Source organism: Oculina patagonica, chromosome 4 (assembly GCF_052425735.1).
Source record: "Oculina patagonica isolate OP01 chromosome 4, crgOcupat, whole genome shotgun sequence".
Taxonomy (NCBI): Eukaryota; Metazoa; Cnidaria; class Anthozoa; order Scleractinia; family Oculinidae; genus Oculina; species Oculina patagonica.
In genome coordinates this window covers 25,881,133-25,895,586 of record NC_135761.1, presented here as the reverse complement: position 1 = coordinate 25,895,586, position 14,454 = coordinate 25,881,133, and the positions used below count along the sequence as shown (strand labels likewise).

The 14,454-nt window shown below is 38.0% G+C and overlaps 1 protein-coding gene across 1 annotated transcript; it reads left to right on the top strand.

The window, feature by feature from the left end:
• Positions 1–45: 45 nt before the first annotated feature.
• On the top strand, positions 46–2,508 carry LOC144648271 (uncharacterized). The gene is made up of 2 exons (XM_078507887.1): positions 46–525; positions 2,344–2,508. Exons 1-2 carry the CDS (start codon positions 46–48, stop codon positions 2,506–2,508), a joined length of 645 nt encoding a protein of 214 aa, XP_078364013.1.
• The last annotated feature ends 11,946 nt before the right edge of the window (positions 2,509–14,454 follow it).

Here is a 14,454-nt window from a genome sequence, read left to right as displayed (position 1 = left end):
TATCCGAGTGGGTCACAACCTGCTAGGATATACGGCCTACCCAAGATGCACAAACCGCGGGCGGCCAACTCTACACCTCCGTTTCGTCCAATTGTCTCTTCTATTGAGACATACAATTACAACCTGGCCAAATTTTTGAGTAATCTTCTCCAGCCGCACATTCCCTCTGAATATGTTGCTTCAGACACGTTCACTTTTGTTCGTGAAATTAACGACTTGTCCATGGAGGGGAAATTTATGGTTTCGTTTGATGTGGAAAGTTTGTTTACCAACATTCCTTTGAGTGAATGTATAGACCTGGCGGTCGACTACATTACCAAAGGCAACCCTGGCATCAAACTTAATTCTTCTGACCTGAAAAGACTTTTCCTATTTGCCACCGCTGAAACCCATTTTATTTTCAAGGGCACATATTACGATCAGGTTGATGGTGTAGCCATGGGTTCCCCCCTAGCCCCCGTTCTTGCTAATCTTTTCATGGGTCACCACGAGAAGATCTGGCTGGAACAGTATAGGGATTCCCAGGTTTTATTCTACCGTCGTTATGTGGACGACACTTTTTGCCTTTTCAACTCGGAACGGGATGCTTTTTTTCAATTTCATTAACAATCAACATCCTAATATTCATTACACTATGGAGAGGGAGAGTAACCAGGTTCTTCCTTTTCTTGATGTGCAATTAAACAACAAATCCCCACAATTCCCTGTCACCACCGTATACCGCAAAAAAGACCTTCACGGGCTTGCTTACCAATTTTTTAAGCTTTGCACCCCCTTGCTACAAAATGGGGCTGGTTAAAACGCTCATTGACAGGACCTTTAAGATCAACAACACGTGGTTGGGTTTTCACAATGACATTCAGAATTTATTTAATATTTTGCGTAAGAATCTCTATCCCGTGCATGTATTAGACATGTTACTCCACCATTATGTCACGAGAGCAGTAGTAGGGAACGACACACGACCTTCAACAGGTGTCGAGCAACAGGAGTTGCCCAAGCACTATTTTAAGATCCCCTACATCGGGCATTTTTCGGGTGTTGCACAACAAAGGGTGCGCAAGCTAATCGATCGATTCTGTAAACCCATCGACATCAAATTTGTTTATTCTACTTTTAAAATTAAGAACTTGTTCAACGTGAAAGATCCTCTCCCTGACAGGCTCCGTACGCGTATCGTGTACAAATTTTCTTGTGCAAGCTGTAATACTTGTTACGTTGGCGAAACAAGCCGACATTTCTCCACGCGCGTGCACGAGCACTTGTCATCGGACAGATCTTCTCACGTTTATAAGCATTTGCAGGCTTCAGAGTCATGCCGTACCTCTTGTAACTTAGACTGCTTCAAGATCTTAGACTCTGCACTTGCCAAGTACCCGGTTAAGTTTAAGGAGTCTATGTACCTTAAGTGGGAAAAGCCGCACCTTAATCACAGGACAAACACATCAATTTGACGCTTTCCCTATTGCTACACGCGCGCGCGCGCTTCCTTTTACACTTATGTCCAGGATTGAACGTAGGTATTGTTTAATGAGTACTTCATGTTTGACTGTGTTATTTGACATTTCCATATTACTTCATATTTGACAAAATTGGGTGTGTTTTGGTGAATTTTTATTAATAAGGACACTTTGTGATGCCTGTCATGAGGAACGTGCATCTCATTAGCGTTCAATCCTGGACATATCTGTCTTTTTAATTCCGTTAACTTCGAAATTTATCTAGCGCATTGCTTTCCAACGCAATATAACGTATGATTTGTAACAGGCACGTTTCAAATCACTGTAAACTTTCATAACCGTCACACTGACGATGACGGATGTACCGTCGAAACATGTTTGTGAAAATTATAAAAGTCGTATTGTTTTTGAAAATTTGTACATTTTTGCTGCTGTCTCGACGATATGGAAAGTGAATTGTGATGGCGTTTGACAAGGACGTATGTATGTTGTAACATACGAAACTTTTCTCATCCTCTTCTCCTCTCAATTCAAAGTTTTTTTCCGACATGCGACATTCGTTGTTAAGCTATATTTAAGTCCTATAATTTAGTAGAAACTTGGTGCCATTTTATTCGATCGTCTGAATCCGTTGATATCTTTAAAAGGCGCATTAAAAACGTCATCTCCAAAATCTTATATGCAAATCTTGTTAAGACTGTTTCCTGTGTAACAGTTAATTAGCGACCTTTATAATTGTAGTTTTCATTTATTGTAATAATTTTACAATATTGTAGTTGTAGTTAGGTGTTCCCTTCTTCTTCTTCTTCTTCTTCTTCTTCTTCTTTTGCTTCTTCTTATTTTTATTTTATTATTGTTATTATAATTATTATTATACCTCAAGGAATATGTCGGTGAGAAAGTAGAGGACTTGTTAAACCAGGTCACCAACCTTGCTGAGTTCGCCTCATCACAACCACAAGCAAGCTATGCAGCCTTTACTTTTGGTCTGCGGCATCGGTGGACGTATTTCCTTAGAACGCTGATAAGGAAAAGGAACAATGCTTGAGTGGCAAGTTTAAGAAAGTTAAGTGTGATCTTCCTTATAGATCTAAGAGAGATGTTGATCTTGCAACAGAGAAAAGGGGCCTCAAGTTGGCTAACGGTCCTCCCTTTGAAGGATATGGATTTTAATTTGAATAAGAGGGAATTTAAGGATGCTATCCACCTGAGGTACGACTGGGATATAAATGGCACTCCATCGGTTTGCGTCTGCGGCGATGTCTTTAACACCGATCATGCTATGATCTGCAGGCGGAGTGGCTTCATTATACAACATCATATAAAGAAGTCCGCGATCTTGAAGCTGAAATGCTTAACGTGGTCTGCTATGACGTTGACTGAAGTGGAACCAGTCCTACAAGAAATCAGTGGAGAAATGCTGCCCAGAGGTGTCAGTAAAGCGCCTGACGCTCGCCTGGATATTCATGTACGCTGGTTTTGGGATGGACAAAGTTCTACCTTTTTCGACGTGATGTTTTGTCATCCCAACGCAGAATCTTATAAAGATCTCAGCCCAGAGCAAATTTATCGCCAGCATGAAAATGGAAAAAAGCGCTCATATGCAAAGAGAGTTATGGAAATCGAGCGAGGGACATTCACTCCGCTAGTATTCTCAACTACAGGAGGAATAGCAGAAGAATGCAGAAGACACCACAGCTAACTAGCAAAAAAGAATAGCGCTTTTATGCCTTAGAGGTTCACGTACTATCAGGAGAAGGAACAATCTAAACATTAATGACACTGATATAGAAATAGAGAAAGGTCGAGCACGAATCCAATAGTTTCAAACGACTCTCGAATTATATATCAAACGAGAATAATACGTATAGAATTTTTATAGCTTCTCTTTTCTTTTAATATTCACAATTTGTAAGATTCGATTTTTAAATAATAATGATGTAAACAAAATTAGGTTTTACGAACAATAATATGTAACTACAAATAATGTGATATATCTTGTGTACATAGTAGCTTTGTGCATGTAAAAGCTTTCAGAGTGTTATTAACTGCGCTGCGCAGTTCTTGCTCTGCACGGGGTTTATTATTATTTTTTTTCGTTTTGTCGGTGACCTGTCCCAGACCTCCACTCGGTCGAGCTTAAAAGTCACGTAATGTTTAGAAGCTACAAATCAGTAACAAATGGAAAAAGTTTCTCTATTTTTGTCTTTATAAAGTATGTTTATTGTGAACTATTCCATTTTGAAGCGTTTAGTCCATGGAAAATACTAAATTTCCACGCTTTCAAATAGAAATATAATTTAGCGGGCCAGAATCTGTGAATAAATACCATTACGTTGGTGTAAAAGAATGTGCTGACATGACAAGTTTCACTTTCGATAGGCTAGAGTCACGTAATTTTCATTACGTTTGTGTCCTGAAATGTGCTGGCGTTAGCAAATTTCTACTTCCACAAGGCACCGATCGGCAAGAATCACGTAATTCCAGTTGTGCTACAGATAGAGGAAGTAATCATTTGGTCGTTAGTGAATCAACGAGGACTGCCTGCTGACAAAAAACGCGAAGGTAAATGTTGAGGTGTTTATTTAGGAAACGCTTGTACCAAAGGAATTTTGCTTTTCGCCGTGAATTTTCGTAGGAACGCAGGGTAAACTAGAAAAACTACCGCTCGCAGAAGGAAATTCTGGCACGACTGAGCTGGAAATCAACACAAACGTTGAACGCGCCTCTGTCAAGTGTTTCTACGACCCGAATTGTTTTTCAGAAAACGAAATGGGCTGATAAACGCATTGTAAAGTTTCGGGCAGGGAAGGGGGGGGGGGGGGGGGAGAAACGAGGTGTGGGACCTAGTGGCGAAAAATTACGTGACTCGAGGTCTAGCCGATGGAAATTGAAACTTGTCATGTCAGTACATTCTTTTCCATGAACGTCATGGTATTTATTTACAGATTCTGGCCCGCTGAATTAAATTTCTCTTTGAAAGGGGGGGGGGGGGGGAGAGAAACGAGGTGTAGGACGTAGTGGCGAAAAATTACGTGACTCGAGGTCTAGCCGATCGAAAGTGAAACTTGTCATGTTAGTACATTCTTTTCCATCAACGTCATGGTATTTATTTACAGATTGTGGCCCGCTAAATTAAATTTCTCTTTGAAAGGGTGGAAATTTAGTATTTTTCATTAGTCAAACGCTTCAAATTCGAATATTTCACATTAAACATTCTTTGTAAAGACAAAAAACAAGAATTTGTTTCCATTTGTTACTGATTTGTAGCTTCTAAACATCGCGAATGTGTTTATCCACAAACTTTATCATTTGTCGTCCTGTAGTTTTAAGAATGCAGAATTTTGTGATGTTGTGCTACTTTTCAGTGCTGAAATGCAAATGTTTGTACCACGATTTTCAACTGGCGCACATGGGGATGGTAATGAGGTAAAACAAAGAACGACCAAGTCAACAAACAACCTCGAGACAATGGAGCAAGAACAATAGCTCCGACCATCGCGCTTACCATTTCCGTGATGGTTTATTTCATAACAAATACCACATGTTGAAGCCAAGAACCTTTTCGGAGAAATTTTAGTTGCTTTAAAGACAAAACTTAGAAAGCCTTTTTTTATTACTGTAGAAAAATAAATAAAAATGAACTCTCTCACTGGTCGCATATTGTAATTGTTTTGGTAAGTTCACAAAGAAAGGAGCTGGTCATGCACTTTAGAGAAATCCGCTAACTACCGCCCTGATGATAGGTTTGCAAGTTGTGAGCGCATTGCTCAGATTTCATATGAGAGAATGTATGGGAAGTCGCCTCCCCTCCACGCCCCCCCCCCCCTGGTTTGGGGTATTGGCTATTAAGTGGCGGATCCAGACCCTCAGATGAGGGGAGGGGGGGTATAATCCATACCCAAGAATAAGGGGGAGGGGGCACTTTTGAAAATAACTTTTTCAACCATTCTGGTCTCTGCCAAAAATAAGGTGAAGGAAGGGGTGGGTCATGAATTTACCAGCCACCATTCATTCTCGTCTCCATAGCCCTTTCCTTTTTCTTAGTTGACTGAGTTTTGGCACAACGCAACCAAGGGCTCCGGAAACACAGGATTTCCAGTCCAAGATTCTTGGACTTCCGGTCTTCATGTATGCAGTCATGACGTGTCAAAAGAATGTATGAGAGAGTTATTACGTTTATTACTTCCGTTTTGGAAATATTTATTGCAAACGGCGAGTCAAAAAAAGGTCGAATTAATTCAAAAATCCTATGTCCTTAGAACCCTACATTTTCTTGTGCCAAGCCGGCTTAGAGAAACGAAAAGGGGCATGGGGACGAGAATGGCCAGCACTTTTCCAATTGCTCTGGCCCACCCACCCCCTCTCCACCCCCCCCCTGTACTTATTTTGGTAGGAGAGTGTTTCGTCATCACTTCTGAGACTTTCGAATTTTAATTCCTAACATATTCTAGTATTGTTGCGGCGAAAAATAGTCATAAACAAAATACAGAAAATGGGTTTTATTGCTTGGTTTTAATATTGTTGTCTTTCTGTTTCTTTAGGGTTCAAGAGTCTGAAGCTGATCTACGAGTTTATGGGTGAAGAGTCACCCTGTTCGGCCTGACACAAAAAACGAGTGAATAATAACGAAAAACGAGTGAAGAATAAGAAAAATAACAAAGCTTGAAATTATAACTGAAATTGTGACACTTGGTGAACAAATACATTGAATACAATAGTATTCAACTGAAACTGTATCAAAGGGGTACAGAGTGGGAACCTTTACTTATTATGCCCAGGTACCCAATGGAGATAATAAAAGAAACTTTTCTGAGATCTCGGTTTGCATTGTTTGTTAGTAGCGTTAAGAGCCAAAACAATGGTAAACGACGACGCTGTACAGAACCCAGTAGGCTACCTGTGAAACAAATAAAACGGTTTTTGAAAAAGAGAAAACTAAGGAAAAGAATTCGAAATTATATTGTCAAATATGTTCCCAAGACATCGAGACTTTATCACATAATGCAAGCTCCATTTCTTCGAAAAACAATTGCATTTTCCAATAGAGAGCGTATAACAGAAGGGGATGAGTTTACGCTGACTGATAAAAACCTCTCGAGAAATGGCTGTAAAATTTTGCCATGGCGGAAAAAAATTGTTTACAAGAGTTTAAATCACAAAGTAAACGACATTGCCAGTAAGCTTTCTGGGGATATAGAGACAAATCCTGGACCGTTTTTTGTAGATCGTTCAAAAACGATTGTTGCTCCTTATAGTCAAGGAAACAGTTTAGTTTTCGGTTCAAATGCAGGGAAACAATGTGTGGCAATGAGCTTAATAGCAATATTGTCGGACTTCAATGACTCAATCAGGTCACCCTCAGTTCTTGTAGACATCATGAATGTTGGTAATGAGTTATACACACGGCTATCACAGTCAGCAGGACAGGATTTTTTAATGCTGAAGGAATTACCAGAGCAACTGTGTCTAAGAGAAACTGATTATAGACTAAACTACAGTGACAGCTACTTTGGAAATGTGCATAATTTTAATGATTACACAATAGATGCTCATTGTCTACCCTTGATTGAAGCGTTAGAATTGTTACTTAGAGAAAATTTTAAATCATTTATTCTCACAATAACGATCTGTACGGTAGCCATTCTTGTAAAAAGCGATGGTACATTTAAAGTTTTTGACTCGCATAGCCGTGATTCTGAAGGTATGTTTAATCCCTGTGGAACTTGTGTTCTAATAGAGGTAGCCTCCCTTGACAAACTGGTGGAATATTTTGAAAACTTATATGTTGAAATAATAGATGCAGTTTATGAATTGAAAGGAGTTCAGATATTAACGGATGTGACTGGAAGTGTTGGTCTAACGACACCTGAAACTTCTCCACCAGTCAATGCTGAGAAATCAAATGGAAATGAACCAGTACGTTCAGTAGAAAGCGCAATGCTTCGCCCATGTCCTCGGAGTTGTTTTATTGTTTTCTACGCAATCTGTTTCTCAGTGTTAAAGGAAATTCGTTACTGGAATGAAAATACATTGGATGCCATAATTGAGAAGAGTAACAAGGTACACGACAAGATGATGTTAAAAGAACATTGCACTATCTCTGATCTTCCAAATTCTCTTTCAATAGACGTTGCAAACATTAAAGCACGTTTTAATGTAGTTTACAAAGGAAGGCAAAATGAGCAAGAATTATTATTTGTTACAGAAGAAATGAAAAACGTTATAACAGAAAATCAAGAACACAATAGTGGCTTTTTGATGTCGACCTCAGAGTGCTATGTTTGCTGCATTTTTAAAAGAGGAAGTTTAAGGAGGACACATTACGCTGTATTTGGCCTTGATAATTAAGAGTCAAAAGGTTATGTTTATGAAATTGTTGAAAATGTAACCAGTGTAATCAAACTGCTTGTCAGAATTCTAACAGATAATACTACATTAGAGCCAAAAACGTATGAAATTCAGTTTGTCAAGTGTAGTTGTGACGTGTCAGAAAACGATCGCCAAAGAATTATAAGAAGACATATGTCAGTAAAGCAGAAGGGGAAACTTGCCAAACAACGAAGGGAAAACTATGCTGTCATGGAACCAGCGAAAAAACGAGCTTGCTTGGATAATTACGCTGCAAAGTACGGGAACATGGAGTGTTGGCAAAAAAAAGAGTTAACTGTTCAAAAAGCCGAAAAATATAGACTTATGGAGCGAGATAAAAAGCAAGAATTGAGCGTAAAAAATTCTGAGAAATATAGAGACATGGAGGCGAACAAAAAGCAACAATTGGTGCTTCAAAATGCTGAGAAGTACAAACATATGGAGGCGAGTAAAAAGCAAGAATTGTTACTTCGAAACACTGAGAAGTACAGACATATGGAACCGAATAAGAAGCAAGAATTGTTACTTCAAAATGCTGAGAAATACAGAGTTATGGAACCGAATAAAAAGCAAGAATTGTTACTTCAAAATGCTGAGAAATACAAATCCATGGATTCTAGTAAAAAGAAGGACGTGATAAAACAAATTGTAACCAGGCGAAAAGAGTTAAAAGAGAACAAAAGTTCCTCTACACAGTCATTGGACTTCTACATCGAACAGTTCAATCGAGATATAGGAGAAGGTCCTTATTATATATGTGTAGTGTGCAACAGACTTTTGTATCGGAAATCTGTATTAGAATTTAAAAAGGAAAAGTACAACTGTAGTTCTTGTTTGTTTACCACTGTCGAGTCATTTAACGGAAATAAGTACATTTGTAACACTTGCCACATCACAATCAAGAAGAAAAACAAAACTCCGTGTCAAGCCGTGTACAACGATCTCGCTGTTGATGATGTGCCACGGGAGCTTGCAATTTTAGAAAAGCTTGAACAAATATTGATTTGTCAACGAATAGTATTTCAGAAAATTGTTGTGATGCCAAAAGGCCAGCAAAGGAAAATCAGGGGAGCGATATGTAATGTCCCAGTATGCTGCGAGGAAACGTGTCAAGTTTTACCAAGGCCACCTGATAGTTCTGGAATTATTATGCTAAAATTAAAAAGGAAATTGCAGTTCAGAGGTCACGTTTACTTTCAGGCAGTGCGTCCAGAGTTAGTACTGCATGGTCTCCAGTGGCTTCAACAGAATAATGAATTATATGAAAATATAGCGATAAATCTTGACAACATTAATGATGAATTATCGACTCTTTGTGTTGAACAACAAGAACCCCGATCGGACATTGCAAGCTGTTCTCAAAATGGAATTCAAGCTGGTGATTGTGAGGGTAATGATGAACTTTGCGAAAAAGAAGAAGAAGTTAACGAAAGAGCTGGAAAAGACAAGGGAAATTATTCTCAAAATGGAAAATTAGAAAGTGATACTTCTGGGGATCCTGATGACGACTGTGAGAGGGAAGATCCACTCAATGAACACAGAGCCGCAACTTTTGAAACGTGTTTACAGTCCATTATCCCAGATTACCCAATAATATCTGATGACGAGGGAAGCGCGAGATCTGCAGGAAATGAAATATTTAGTGTTGCACCCGGGGAAAATAAGCATCCCGTGTCTATGATGACTGACAGACATTGCGAGGAATTAGCCTTTCCAGTTTTGTTTCCTAAAGGCAGATTTGGGTATAAAATGGACAGGGAAGAAAAATTAACACCGGTCAGATACTTTAATGCTCGTTTACTTCATTATAGCGGGAGATTTGCAATGAATCCCGAATATCTTTTTTTTGCCCAATTTATCATTGAACAAAAGAAAGTTTCAGATAGCATTAACATTGCGTTAAAAAAGCTACATGGACAGCCCATAACAGCATCACAATTTAGATCAAATGAACAGTGTCTGAAAAATCTGATATTCAAGGACCAGGCATATCTTTTTCTCAGAGGTATTCCAGGTAGCCCACCGTACTGGCAAAAATTTATGTTTGAAGTAGTTGCAATGGTACAACAACTAGGAATACCAACATGGTTCATGACTCTCTCATGTGCTGACCTTCGATGGCGTGAACTTTTTCACATATTGTCTCGTGTCAAAGGAGAAAATATGACAGATGAGGAAATAGACAATTTGTCATATAATGAAAAATGTTCTTTGCTTAACCTTAATCCTGTTATTGTTGCCAAGCACTTTCAATATAGAGTAGAAACATTTTTCAAGGATGTATTACTAAGCAATGCAAATCCTATCGGAAAAATTGTCTATTATGCCCTGAGGATTGAATTTCAAATGCGAGGATCGCCACATTTGCACTCATTGATATGGACTTCAGATTGTCCTGAGCTGAAAGATGGTAACGAGGAAGCTTACATAAGGTACATTGATGAACATGTACAAGGAAGTCTTCCAAAAATGGAGAGTGACTCTGAATTCTATGAGTTAGTAAACATGTTCCAAAAACATAGACATTCTCGCAGTTGTAAAAAGTATAGGAACATTGCATGCCGATTCAACTTTGGACAGTTTTTTACCAACCAAACAGTTGTGTCAAAACCACTGCCAGAGGACATTCCTGATGAACAAAAAGCAGTCATACTGAAAAAACGCAGTGAGATCTTAAGTTGTGTGAAAGAGAAAATTAACGAAAAGTTAGATCCCAGTAAGCCAGATTACGATTCAAACACAAGTGCAGAAGATGTTTTGGCTATGTGCAAAGTTTCCAAAGACGACTATAAATGGGCTTTATCTATTTCTGCGGATTCCGATTTTGAGCTGCACCTAAAAAGAGAAGTTAACAGTTGTTTCATCAATAACTACTTTGAGGCAGGAATAAAGGGGTTTAGAGCTAATGTCGATCTGCAGCCTGTCTTCAATCATTATAAATGCATAACATACGTTTGTTCGTATTTCAGCAAAGATGAAACTGAATGTTCGCAAGCGATAATGAATGCAGCGAGAGAGGCTAAAGAGAATAACCTGAACGTCAGAGAAAGCTTGAGAAAAGTTGGTACAGCTTTCTTGTCTTGTAGAGAAGTCAGTGCTCAAGAGTGCGTTTACAGATGTATGCCTGAGCTTTGGTTACGAAAGACTTTTCCTTGCACAATTTTTGTAAATACTGGTTTGCCGGGAGAGAGGTGCCGGATGACAAAAAGTCAAGAAGAAATCGAAGCTTTGGATGACGAAAGCACTGAAATTTTTAAGTCTAATATCATAGAACGATACAGTGATCGGCCAAATATTGTCAACCACTTATGTTTAGCAGAGTTTGCAGCTTTTTATTATAAAGACTACAGGAAAGATCCAGATGATATTAATGACGTGCAACCAACTGTACTTCAAGATGACTTAGTAGAAAATAATCATGCCTCTAATGAATCAGTTCTTCCAAAAACAATTAAGCTTATTATCTCACAAGAAACCATGAATCGGCGAAAGATTAAAGCTGTAATAAGATTCCACACACCTAGTAAGGTTAAAGAGCCTGAAAAATTTTACCACCATTTACTGATGCTCTACTTTCCATGGCAAAAAGAAGATGACCTTCTTGGTGATGATCATTTGTATTCAACAAAATTTCAGGAGCCTCTAGTTTATACTAAAGTAGAAACAAACAGGAAAAAATTTGAGCCAAATGCTGAGGCTATTGAGACTGCATTACAGATGATTAGAGAGAATAGAGTTAGAGATCTTCAATCATATGATGCAATTAACGATCAAGAAAACGATGACTTGTCAACAGAAGCAATAAATAACAGAGATGATGACGAATGCGACAATGATTTGCCTGATGAACTGTTATCAATGCCACCTGAAACAAGCCAAACATCTGCAGGAATAAGTACTTATAACCAGCCATCTGCTATTAGTGATGATGAACTACGGAAAGCTGTAAGATCTTTAAATGTAAAACAGCGTATTACATATGATGTTGTGTTGTCGTGGTGTAGAAACACAATTAAAAGTGTAAACTGCGTTACTAAGCAAACTATTGAGCCGATATACATCTTTGTGACTGGTGGTGGTGGTGGTGGTAAAAGCCACTTAATCAGAACAATTTATCATACTGCAACGAATATGTTTAAGTACGGTGCGGTAAATCCTTCTTTACCAACAGTTCTTCTAATGGCACCTACAGGTGTTGCCGCAGTCAACATCAATGGCACGACTGTAAATACAGCTCTGGCTATTCCGAAAGAAGCTGGAATTAATTTACCTCCGTTACCAGATCAAAAGAAAACATTGCTTCGACTCAGTTTAAGCGAACTAAAGCTCTTAATTATTGATGAAATATCGATGGTTTCCAACAATAAACTATTGCATATCCATCAAAGACTGAAGGAAATTTTTGGGACTTCAAGCTCAAAGATGTTTGCTGGTTTAACCGTTATTGCTGTGGGTGATTTACTTCAATTGCCACCTATTCAACAAAAACCTATTTTTTGTAGATATGTTAATGACGTATACAATTTATCACACCCATGGCATGAATTCAAGATGGTGGACTTGGATGAAATTATGAGACAAAAGGATGATCAACCTTTTATTGAACTGTTGAACCGATTGAGGGTTGCACAACACACAGAAGCTGACATAAGAACTATTCAATCTAGAGGAGTAGATGTGAATGACAAAAACAGTTACCCTTTCAATGAGCTACATGTATGGGCTGAAAATAAACCTGTAATGGACTACAACAATCGACGGCTTCAAGAAATTCTTATGCCTTTACATGTTCTGAAAGCAATGGATCAATATCCAAAGAATGTATCAAAGCATGAAATTGAAAGAGTTCTTTCAAAAGGTCGCTCTTACAACGGTGGCCTAGATTTTGAAGTTTGCATTAAAGAAGGGGCTCGTGTGATGTTAACAAACAATGTGGACATCTCTGACAGACTCATCAATGGACAGTTAGGTACTGTATCTCGAATCTTGATGAGTGAAATAACTCAGAAGCCTACTATTGTGTATGTTAAGTTTGATGACGAAGATGCTGGCAATTTCGTTATTGAGAAATCTGCTGATACCTTTGCTATAGGAAACAAAGTTGTGCCAATTCAACGAATTTTAGCTAAAATAAAAATAAATCCTGGGAAGCGTTCATCACCAGAAATACAAAGATTACAGTTTCCATTAGCTTTGGCATGGGCGTGCACGGTTCATAAAGTTCAAGGATTAACCTTAAACAAAATTGTTATAAGTTTTGAATTATTTAAGCAAAGATCATTTAATTATGGCCAAATTTATGTTGCCTTGAGCCGAGCCACTTCTCTTCAAGGTCTTTATGTACTTGGAAATTTGGAACGCAAACACATCAAAGCAGACCCAAGAGTGCTTGAAGAGTATGAAAGACTGCGAAATACATCACTACTAGAGGAAAATACTAGTTTTCAAGTACAAGAAACTGACCCTATTGTGCCTATTGTGCTGTTAAATATCAGATCACTTCGCAAACACAGCGTTGACATAAAATTTGACAGGAAAATTTGTAATTGTGATATGTTATTGCTAACAGAGACTCAACTCACACCTTCTGATTTGGACAACGATATTCAAGAGCACCTTTATCCTTTTATACTTAACAGGCAAGACAGTAATGATAGATACTCCAGCTTAGCTTTCTGCAACAAAACAACAGTACTTGTTACTGAGAAAGAGTACCTGCCAGTGATAAATGGTTTGATGTTCACAACCGTTTTTACTACACGAAAAAACTGTCAAATAAGACTTTTGCTCCTTTATCGAAAGCAAGTCTATAATGTACGCGACTTTGTTAACAATCTTAATCACATCGTGAATTGGTATGCAGTTGATGTAATACTTGGAGATTTTAATATTAATTATCTTGATGAAAAAGTATCATATGTTTTAAAGGATACATTGGAAAATTCATTGGGTTATCAGCAAATTGTGACCAAACCAACATTTTTATCTGGAAGTCTTCTTGATCACGTTTATATCAGATCACATAAATTTAGAAAGGTTGATAATACTGTCATTGGTATCTACTATTCAGATCATGATGCAGTGAAAATCCTCTTTTATTTATGATGTAGACAATAATTAAATGAATATAATTATTATTTTTGATAGTTTTTATTAAATTAGAGTTGCATTGTATTGCATTGTATTGAAATGATTTAGGAACCGGTGTAGCCAATAAGTGATGTGTTTAGCCACAGTAAGGTTTAGACACTTAAAAGATGTCTATGAAAATGAATTTGTAACAGAACAGCAGTTTTCTAAAGTGTGTAGAATTTTACATGAGAGTAAGTTAAAATAGTATCACATAATCTGAGTAGTTAATTGAATGAATGAAGCAAATGCAATAAAATTGGGAAAATGAGACAGAAATCTCATTGTTGTGCACAGCAGTCAATGCTGTGCACAATGTCGAGGAACAGGACACCTGGACCACCAAGAAGGTAGGTGTCATCTGTAATTTAGAATTTATACGTAGATTTACAATGCTTCTTATTTTTCATGATTTTGAATTATGTTCATTCATTTATGCAGCGATTTTATGTAGCGGAACATAATGTTAAAGTCAAGGTTTCTACTCGTACAA

Coding starts and splice junctions, on each gene's coding strand:
- LOC144648271 (XM_078507887.1), top strand. CDS start 46: ATGCACAAACCGCGGGCGGCCAACTCTACACCTCCGTTTCGTCCAATT. Junction 526..2,343: donor AACAGTATAGGGATTCCCAG/GTTTTATTCTAC, acceptor TTATACCTCAAG/GAATATGTCGGTGAGAAAGT.